The sequence below is a fragment of the Chenopodium quinoa genome, unplaced genomic scaffold (assembly GCF_001683475.1).
Source record: "Chenopodium quinoa cultivar QQ74 unplaced genomic scaffold, ASM168347v1, whole genome shotgun sequence".
NCBI classification, from domain to species: domain Eukaryota; kingdom Viridiplantae; phylum Streptophyta; class Magnoliopsida; order Caryophyllales; family Amaranthaceae; genus Chenopodium; species Chenopodium quinoa.
In genome coordinates this window covers 3,248,614-3,259,490 of record NW_018744988.1, presented here as the reverse complement: position 1 = coordinate 3,259,490, position 10,877 = coordinate 3,248,614, and the positions used below count along the sequence as shown (strand labels likewise).

The 10,877-nt window shown below is 34.6% G+C and overlaps 1 protein-coding gene across 1 annotated transcript; it reads right to left on the bottom strand.

Annotated features, from left to right (window-relative positions):
• Window positions 1-3,171: 3,171 nt before the first annotated feature.
• Window positions 3,172-8,149, bottom strand: LOC110706711 (HIRA-interacting protein 3-like). The gene is made up of 9 exons (XM_021884675.1): window positions 7,860-8,149; window positions 7,620-7,725; window positions 5,737-6,041; window positions 5,488-5,593; window positions 5,040-5,402; window positions 4,881-4,960; window positions 4,647-4,771; window positions 3,869-4,147; window positions 3,172-3,563 (listed from the first exon to the last, which is right to left on the bottom strand). The coding sequence occupies exons 1-9, from the start codon at window positions 7,958-7,960 to the stop codon at window positions 3,550-3,552; spliced, it is 1,479 nt and encodes a 492-aa protein (XP_021740367.1). The 5' UTR covers window positions 7,961-8,149; the 3' UTR covers window positions 3,172-3,549.
• Between the last annotated feature and the right edge of the window lie 2,728 nt (window positions 8,150-10,877).

The window sequence follows — 10,877 nt, the reverse complement described above, 5'->3', positions numbered from 1 at the left end:
ACGGGAACCAGCACAACTGGTTCCTCACACATAATCCGAAAAGAAGCAAAATTAGCCAACGATTACTTAACACTCAATTCACCCCCCCCCCCCTCTTGAGTGCCCATTGAACCTTCAGCAAGCATCTTGCTTCAGTTAACACATTCCAACTCGGGCATTTCCCACTCCATATATTCATTGTTCGTACCTGTTGTATTATTTCTTCCTTCAAAGCTTTGCTTTTTTCCTCTGTAAAATCGAATAATACAAGATGGCGACAATTGAATGCACATCCCAAATGAACAACTCCTTTTCGAAAATATGGCTTGCAAGATCATGCACTAAATCGTGCATCTTGCATTTCCATATTTCTTTTTCTGTGTTATACTCTGTAAAGTAAGTGACATCCTTGACCTTTTGAAGCCAACGTTTCACACGCTCTCTTTTCACTACATCATTTGCACTTCCTACATCTTTTAGGAACGCTTGATTGTCATTGAATTTCTCCTTCAGATTTTTAAGGTGACCTTGAAAACCTCGGGCAAGACTTATCTCCTCCCAAGCTTGAGCAGCAACAAATTGGGTTGTTGCTTTTATAACATCTATGGTTAAATCTACCATATTGAACATTTTTTTTTTTTTTTTTAATGGGGATCAAAAAGAGAAAGAGGTAATACAATTCAATATGAAGTAGTTCACGTACTAAATTGTAACTAGATTTTTCTATGGACAATGATTTAATACAAGCTTATGTTTTTTGGTTTGTGATAAGTTTTTCATGCATCTTGTACTCTTTAAATACTGTGTAGAAAATGATTCCTTGCTAGGTATAGTGTAAAAGTAATCAATTCTTTACTTGTTATCGCAAATCTTCCTATTTGCTTGGGGTAATACCGTAATATTATCCCTTGCTTCTTAATCCAATTCTTACTTTTATCTTGCCTATCTTAGCTAGAAGGAAAGTAATTCATTCTAACCTTTACTTGATCACTGAATCCATTATATTAGTGTCCCAAGTTATAAATATTGCATTTGGGCACAAAACTACATACAGTGGCAAGGAAAGAGTTGATGCGATGGATATAAAGAGTAAGATAACATTATCTAAAGCCCCATTATGTTCATCTTATTTTAGAAAAAATAAATTCACAAGTGTAGAATTTTAGATGTGTTGATAAGGGTTACAATTTACCAAAGAACAAATTATAACCGAAATAAATTCAAATAAGTGATAATCAAGTGAATATAACATACTCTAAATAATCTTTGTTTATATAAAGAAGTATACAATTTTTTTTTTTCACAAAGTGAATATTTGATGATACTCAAGAAATTAACGTTCATTAATCGGGTGATGTGAGGGTTGTAGATGCACAAAGTATAAGATATTAAATAAAAAAAAATGTAATCAAATACAAGTTACTTGGTAAGAATTGGGCACGTATTACATCACTATACTCTATCCGTGTTTAAATAAATTTTGTAAAATAATGGGTGGTAGGTTATAACCGTATAAGTTGAGAAAAGGGAATAAAAGTTGTAGAGAGAAATTAATTTAAACAAAAACATTTCATTTATTTAACTACAACTAGAAAAGAAAAAAGTTTCATTATTAGAAATTTTATTTAATATTAGGGAAGTTTAATCGACTAAAGAAAAATATATTACAAACAATCCAACCTTTAATACTCCCTTCGTATTTTATTAAGTGTTACACTTATTAAATGCGGTCAGTGTTACACTAATACATGAAGTAGTTTTGCTCGTAAAGGAAGAGAGAAACCTTCTTTTATAAATTGTCTGTCTCGTTTTGACCAGATATGAAGCATTGAAGATACTTGCAGAGGTACGTCATACTCATTCGAATCGTGATGAACTTTTAACCATGGAAAAGGCGCCATTGTCAACCTGAGTATTCTGAAAAGGTTTTAAAAAATACATATTTGTCAATAATAATTGTTAGAATATCCACATCATCTACCAAAACATGCAGCTAACCCCAACATTTTAGAGATATAAGATGTTGATTTACTTTTTTTGTTTTATTTTCATATACTCTGTTTTAGGCTTTAAAAGTAAAGAAATATAGGGTCAAGACTTAACAGTAAGCAAACGAAAATTGCTCTTTGTTACTTACTATTGTAATCTCCCCTCAAAAAAAAAAAAAAAAAAAAAAAAAAAAAAAAAAAAAAAAAATCTTACTATTGTAATCTCCTCCAAAAATTTACGTCTAAACATTAGTACCAAATTATTTAACCCGAAACAATTATGACCCGAACCAATTATAACCCAACCCGATTAGAATCCGACCCGAAATTATTTAAAACCGATCCGAACTGACCCGATAATAATTCCAACCCGTTAAAAACCGATCCGTTGTAAACCGAAAACCGATAAACCTAACCAAAAACCGAACCGCAAACCCGATTGACACCCCTATATCTACTCTATTTCTATATGTTTATATCTTGTCTTGTGCAACATAACTAATAACATATACAATGCACGTAATTTAGGGGTGTCCATTATTCGGATAAAAACCGAAATTCAATCCAATCCAAAACCGAATTATCAATTCGGATCGGATCGAAACTTTAAATCAGATCAGATCGGATTAAATTTTTTTGAAAAATCGGTTTTCGGATCAGATCGACCTTGTTCGGATCCAAAAAAACCGAAATAACCGAATTATGAAAGCTTTATTTTACAAATAATTTAATATTAATCATGTTAATCCATGTTTATGATTATAATAATATTAATCATGTTAACCTATGTTTTCAATACTTATATAAACCATGTGCTATTATACTTTCAAGAATTGAAATTTTATGAATGCATTTTTATTTATATAATCGCATTAGACCTAAAAAATTAGCAACGTATTTTAATTCGGATTTTCGGATTGGATCCAAATAACCGAATTATAATTCGGATTGGATTTGGTAAGTAATTCGGATCGGATTGGATTTGAAAATTAAAACCGAAATTAATTTCGGATCGGATTGGATTTGGGCTAAATCCAAACCAAAAACCGAATGTACACCCCATGCTTGTAAAAATGTATAATCACATGATTTATGTACGCATTACAAATACAATATTCAAAGTTCAAATCACATAACTAAGAATGACGTACTAAACCAGAATAAGTAAATTAAACTTATATGGAGTGCAAGACTACAAAATATATATAAAACAATTATGACCAATTACACAACAACAAAAGATGCATCTTTGAATTGCAAAATACAAAGCTCTTTTCGATACCGTCCACTTATATAAATATATAGAACAATTATGACCAATTACACAACAAAAAAATGCATCTTTGAAATGCAGAATACAAAGCTCTTTTTAGAATTTTAGCATCTTCCTTTGACAGAGTTCCTATTTATCAACTTCTAAAACCAGATTCTATGAAAACTATAAGCACTAAATACACTCTCTTCCTAATTTTTAGAAAACTATAAGCACTAAAAAAAAAGCAGCATAAATACATAATCATCCTATGCCTATCAAATTCCTCGTCATTGGTCCTTCAAGTGAAACGTCCAGAATCAATAATCACTATTCACTATCACCTGAAGAGAAGAAAGAACCAAAATCAACATGAAACAGCAACCATCAGAACTACACAACACTTTCTGTAGCTAATGTTTCAGCAGAGCAGGAAGAGACCTTGTCAGAATATTAGGACCTCAACCTAAGCATCACACTGAAAACTACAATGGAGTAATCTGGTTTGTGAGAATGTAGTTCAACGGACCAACATTGACTATATAGTATCCACTCAGACAAAATATAGCAATCAAATGCTTTATAATCCCTGGACCAAGAGGCAACCAAGGTTGGCATGTTATAAAATTGAATAGAAAAAAAAAATTACCTTTGTCGGAAGCCTCATTTTGACTGTCATTACCACCATTCTCCTGATCTTCATCAGCCTCCACATTTTCTGCTTCCTCATCCCCTTCTTCTTCTTCATCCTCATCATCGTCATTCTCACTTTCTTCTGATTCACTTTCACTGAGATCTGGAATTTTGGGCTTAGGTGGAGGTATAAAGCTGGTGGTAGATCGTCGGCGACCACTTGAAACAATATTGCTTAAATCTATGCCTTCAAGTTCTTTTGCTCTTTCCTTCCTTTTCTTTACATCCTTGATCTCTGTTTATAATCAAAAGTCAGTAATGTGCCTTTTCATGCTCTCCTATCAGACAGACGTATTGTGAGACCTTATAGGCACACATCTAAGCTCCAATGTAAAATTTAAGCACCTAAGCTCCAAAATTGAAAAGCTTCAACCAATGTGAATGTAACTAGTATTAAAATGATCCACAAAAGCGAAGCCAAAATAAAAGCACCTGAAATAATTCCACATAACAGAGTATTGCAAGCCCATAGAATTCTGAATGAGGTCCAGAAGGGTGTTCACATCTTGTTTTTAATGCTAATGGTATCATATATACCCATGTATGCAAAGTCTAAATCTTTCAATGATACTAATGCACCTGAATTTCATGCCCAATTAAGCTGTAGATGGTAATTTTATAGATATAGTTGAAGAAAGGACAACCAAACACTGTAAAACAGATAGTAAATAGCAATCTAGCAAGACAAGCACAATGTACAATCCGTACTTTCTAGTTTCTACCACCATACTCACCTTTTTCAGAAGGGTTAGTAGACAATCCCTCCTTCGCAAGCATCTCTTCAAGCTCTTTCATCAAGCAGGATTCACGCTTGTTTTCAGGAGCCTGTTTAACTTTCTTGTATATAGCAGGGGAAATACTGCAGAAGAACAAAGGAATAACATTAGCCTTTACAGAAACCATGTGGTAGCAACTTGTTCAATTACTAACATTAATTTGAAAGATTGAGATACTAAGAAATTAGAGACCTCAAGCCGCAAGATTTGATCACTGATTTTAAACGCTCCACTTGCTTGCCATATGAGGGTGGTTTAGGAACTTCTTTCTTCTGTTATGTAAAATACTTTAATAGAAGATAATATTGATAAAGAATTTCATCAATTAGAAGACATAGAGAGATATCTCACCTTTTTAGGTTTCTCAGCAGATGAATCAGAATTATCATTGTCAGAAACATTTCTGCCTTCCTCCTCATCACTTCCCTCTGATGTAGACTTTGAAAGCTTACTTTGTTTTCTTCTAGCTCCTTTTGTGTCCTCCTCGGTCTTTTTACGTTTTTTGACTGACTCTGTTTTCTGTGGCTTTTTTTTGGTAGCACTTCTCTTTCTAACTTTCACTTCCTCTTCTTCAACCTCATCACTTTCATTCCCTGAAGAAGCAGCTGTTTCCTCCTTTCTAGAATTGGAAGAGACTTTGCGAGAAGAATTTTTCTTAGGATTCTTCTTCTTCTCACTCTCAGTGGATTGAGGAACATCAGATAAGTTTAATATCTGAAAAATTAGTGTCACACCTATTAGCAAAACACATCCACTTTTTTTATCTCTTCCAAATGAGTTCCAATTTATGTTAGCTCACCTCATCCACTTCCTGACCGATAAACTTCTTGAACGGATCCAATGAATGTTTTTTGAATGCCATGTCTTCCTCCAGAAGCCGACGTAGTCCAACCAATGTAATATTCCTGAGTATAAAAAAGATTTCTTCTTTACTATAAACTCTTCCATAGACAAATGAGCATCAAAAGATACAATGGCAACCCCTCCCGCCTTCCAAGAGAGAATGAGAGAGATGACAGCTATAAAAATTGAGCTATAGAAGACATACTCGGAATTCTCTCTGAGATAAGAAGCTCTAGCCCAAATGGACTTCTTAATTGTGATTTCATCTGGGACAAGTTTGCTTTCAGTGTCTTCAGCATCAACGTTAGGTTTTTCTTTCTCAGGACCTGTCATGAGACCCATAACAGGAGAGTCTTCCATTGTTTGTACACCTCCAGCGTTTGCCTCCTCTGCTTCATTTTTCACTTGAAGATCATCTACAGGTTGTGGTTCGTCAGTTGAGGAAACAACATTCTCCCCAGCTTCATCTTGGCTCTTGGACAAGTTATCAGAAGTAGCAGATTCTATGCACTAGCATTCAGAGAAGAGCAACATATATTTCCTTTGAGTATTTGATCATCAACATCATCTTTATGAATTCAAGACAAGGTAATTATTTCCCATGGAAACCCAATTTTATAAAGTTAATTGAGAAGCTGTAGTGTATCAGCAGGCCAGTTTTCTCTCACTTAAATTTCCTTCTTTATTATTATCTACAGTGTTAGGACATAAAGGAAGAAAATCTAAGCGTCTGAGATCTGACTAGGTCACTTAAATTGATGAAAATTGTTTCTGAAATCTGAAGTAAACAAGGTTTAAAGCAAACAAGTCATCTAAAGAGGATTTCAGGTCAGGAATAACCAGAATCATTCAACTAAAAAGATAAGTACATTGCCCAATAGCCAAAGACCACATGGATGGAAGAGAGGGTGGGGGAGAGCAGAAAGAGAGAAAGAGGCACATAATATTTCATCTCAAATAGCTGGAGGGGAATGACCCTGATTGGTCACTCTAGCCTATATTCAATGGATTACATTTCCTTATTTCCCTATGCCGTTCCTCCTAAACGTGAATAATAAAGAGATTTTTTTTTCATTTGTTTCTGCACTTGCATGAATACAGGGACTTATTTTTTAAATGTTTTGACTTGTTTAGTATGCGTGCAAAACACCTTCCTTTTACATAAAGCTACCATCCAAATAAACCCAATAGATTCCTCTCGTATCTTTTCTAAAATTTAAAGGCACTTCATCTGACCTCAGGTTGTTATAGAAGACAGTGCTGCCCGATGACAGTAAGCTAGACCAGTCAATTTACCATTTCCTTCCCCATAACAGCTTAACTCAATCCACTACTTAGTTCACCAGTTTTCTTATGAAATCTTATCAGGCATATATACGGGAAAACGGAAACAACAAAACATCCACCTTAATATAGGGTCATCTTAGACAATAAATTGCCACTTAAATACATTCTCCATATGAGAGCGTCCAGTTATCAGAAAAACCTTCAACTATTTACTAAGAAATTGATGTTAAGTTTATCAAATCACTGGAATATATATCTATAGTCATAAGCTGTCTCACAGCCTTCCAAATAAAATCAATAGCTCCATGCTTCTTCTGACAACGCCACTCTCTAACTAATCTCGGCTTCTAAGTTTAAAAACACATTTTCTCCAATTCTTATCAATCATGAAGAAATTAAACAATCATCTTCCCCCTTTTACAAAACTTGCTACCACATACTAAGACGTCGAAAAAACAAAGTAAACAATTAGCATTCCCCAACACCCTTACTTGAGCAAGACTCATACTTTCTCCAACCAAACTAAACTAAATAACAAGCCAAATCACTAAATGCAACATAATCAGCAATAAACAGCTCAAATTAACAACGACTAAACAAAATTAAAACTCGAATCCGTAATCACTACTGCATAAAGCTTAAAGAAGCATCAACAATCCAACATTACCAAAGATCTGTTACAAATAAACTAAAAATCAATCAAAATTTAGCTCCCACAACAATAATCACCACACTCCAATACAATACAATCAATCACAAACAAATCATCCCAAAAAAAAAGGAAATCAAAAAAAAAAATACCGTTTGAAGCCATTGTTTAACAAATCGTTTATGAGTATCCAAAGCGTGAGTCTCTAACCCTAAATCCTTCTCAAGTAACCTTCGCACTTTCTCAAACGTCAAAGAACTGCAAATTCATTCCACAAATCAAAAAACAAAATCAAAATTCATCAATCAAAAACTCAAACAAACATCAAATTGAACCCAAAGATGATTCTAGAAAGTAAAGAAGAAGATTGAAGAGAGAGAAAGAGGACTTACTCGGCTTGTTCTTGGAAGTAAGAAGAGCGAGAATTAATGGCGGACTTGATTTGAGACTCGATATCGAGCGCCGTTTGATTGTCCTGAGGTTTTTCCGCCATTGTTAGAGGATGTTGTTGCTCAATAGAGGTTTGTGGAAAATGAGGTAAGCAGGTTTCAGGGAAGAGTGAACTCTCTTTTTTTTTTTTAATTTAATTGTAGTGTGTGGACTTTTCGCGCATACAAGTAGTTTTATTTTATGTTTCTATGAGAATTTTTTTTGTCTTTTTGAATTTTGAATTTTTGACATTGGAAACTCCTTTTGAAAAATACCCTCCATCTTGAAAAAATTGCGCCATTATTTGTTTTATTTTGGGCAGGGTTGAATAATTGATTTCAAATTTCGATTAAACTAAAACTAACAAGTAACAAGTGCTTTTAGTGTGTTAAATAAGAGAGCTAAAATGTAAAAATGTAATACTAGTACTATAAAATAAAATAAATATTAATTACATCGATCAAAGTGTAATTTTGACATTTGTTTCAAAGATAATACTCCAAGATGTGGAACTGTGAGAGTACTTATTAGCAAGATCCTTCTGATTATATAGCCTAGGCTTGTGATGTGTGGAATGTGGTTCAATTCGTTTCAACATTTAAAGTAGAGTTGTCAAAAACTGACCCAACCCGAAAATTCGACCTGAACCGACAATGATCTGAACTCAATATATACCCGAACAATGGGGTGAATCTAGTGACCTGTAACCCAACCTGAACCTGACCATATGTTAACCGACAACCGATTTGATCCAATACTTTTTAACCTGAACCCGAACCTGCTCCCAACCTGAGAGAAACCGTCAACCGATTTTTAATCAGACCCAACAACAATTTGTACCCGAACTAGTACCCGACCCAATTAGAACCTATACCCGAGTCATGGAAGGTTTAATAAAATTTATATGCCTTTTGTTCAACTTATATACGGTATAAATCTGTAAACCCACAATCCGATTCACCTTGTATACCTTTTGTTCTCTATTACTCATATATAGGGTTAATAAAATCTTGATAAAGCTGATCAAATTATGGAATGAAGGTGTAATTATATAGGTTCAACTTGAGCACATTGATATTTATTGGAATTGAACTTGAACCAAAACCCAACCCAACATTAACTCGAACCCGAATGTACCATCTATTTACCCACTCAAACCTGACTCATACACAACCCGAACCTGAAATTGAATCCGATCTGAATTTGGCTCGAATTGAACCCGACACATATCCGAAAAGGTGAACGACCTAGAATAAACTCAAGTGAAATTGACCCGACCCGAACTTGAACCTGATATAAAGCTAGATTGACCCGACATAACCAGATCCTAATTTAACCCGAGACCTGATTTGACCCAACCCAAACCCGACTTGAATACCCGAATCAACAACTCTACTATAATACACAAAATCAGAGCAATTTAGGAGGTGTCGGGAGCTGGTGTTGGAATTTCACGGAACACTACGGGAATCCCGGGATCATATAATATTGTGTGGACCCATATGTGACCATTATCCGTCAACGTAAAGGCCCCGTGAGAGCTAATAGCCAATACAAGAGGCATGTACGAAAACTGGTAAAATGACCGTTTAAAAGCAAATTAGATGGTTCCACCCACCCAATTAAATTCTCGGAGGGTATTAGGGACCATAGTAAACATCTCGGCAATTTTTATTTTCAGACGAAAAAAGGTAAAAAAAAATTACAAAATTAAAGGCTATATAATCCATAGTTTTTGAAGAATTTTTGAGGTTTCAGCAGGGCCCGGTGACGAAAAGTATTGAGACCCTAAAGCTAGCAAAAACTGACCTGACCCAAGAACCCGACCTTAACTGATAATGATCTGAACAGTCCAGCCTGTACTCGAACAATGGGGTGCATTATAGCCTTCAATTTTGCCACTTTTCACAATCGGCCCCCAAAACCTCAAAATTTCCTTAAAAAGCGTTGATCATAGCCTTCAATTTTGAAAAATTTTGACCTTTTTTCACTCGGAAATATAAATTGCCGAGATGTTTACCATGGTCTCTAATACCCTCCAAGAGTCCAATTGGGTCGGTGGAACCATCCAATATACCCTTAAACGGTCATTTTACCCGTTCACAACTTGAAGTGATTTCGTAAAATCAAGCCTACCACGGACATTTATGACAAAATATAATGAACATATGTGGTTTCAAATGGAATTATATGACCCTGAGATGTATCCCTTAAGATCTCAAGGCTTTTCGCCACCGGGCCCCGAAACCTCAAAAGTTCCTCAAAAAGCGCGGATTATAGCCTTCAATTTTGTAATTTTTTTAACTTCTTTCGCCAGGAACTAAAAATTGCCAAGATGTTTACCATGGTCCCTAATACCCTCCGAGGTATAATTGGGTCGGTGGAACCATCCAATATGCCCTTAAACGGTAATTTTACCCGTTCACAACTTGCAATGATTTCGTAAACTCAAACCTACCACGGACGTTTATGACAACATATAATGATCATATATGGTTTCAAACGACATAATATGACCCTGAGATTAGGCCTGTTCACGGATCGGATATCCGACCCGAAATCTCAAAAATTGATATCCAAATCCGATTTAAAAAATTCGGATATCAGATATTCGGATATCCAAAATTTTCGGATCGGATGCTTCGGATATCCATTATCCAATATTAAGTAAAATTGTTATGATTACTTTCTAAATTTCACTAATTTTACCATTTTTTATCGCTAAGTTGTACAAAATATTTTAACAAAAATAGTAGTCCTTTTGCAATTAATATTATCATCAAATATATTAAGAATATTACAATAAGTTAATAATACAGGGTTAGTTTTATATGAACAATTTAAAAATTATATTATTTTAGGCTTTATATTTCGGATATCTTTCGGATATCGGATATCCAAAATTCTGAAAATTAATATCCAAATCCGCATCCGATATCCGCTTTTTCGGATCGGATATCCGATCCAAAATGAAAACTCGG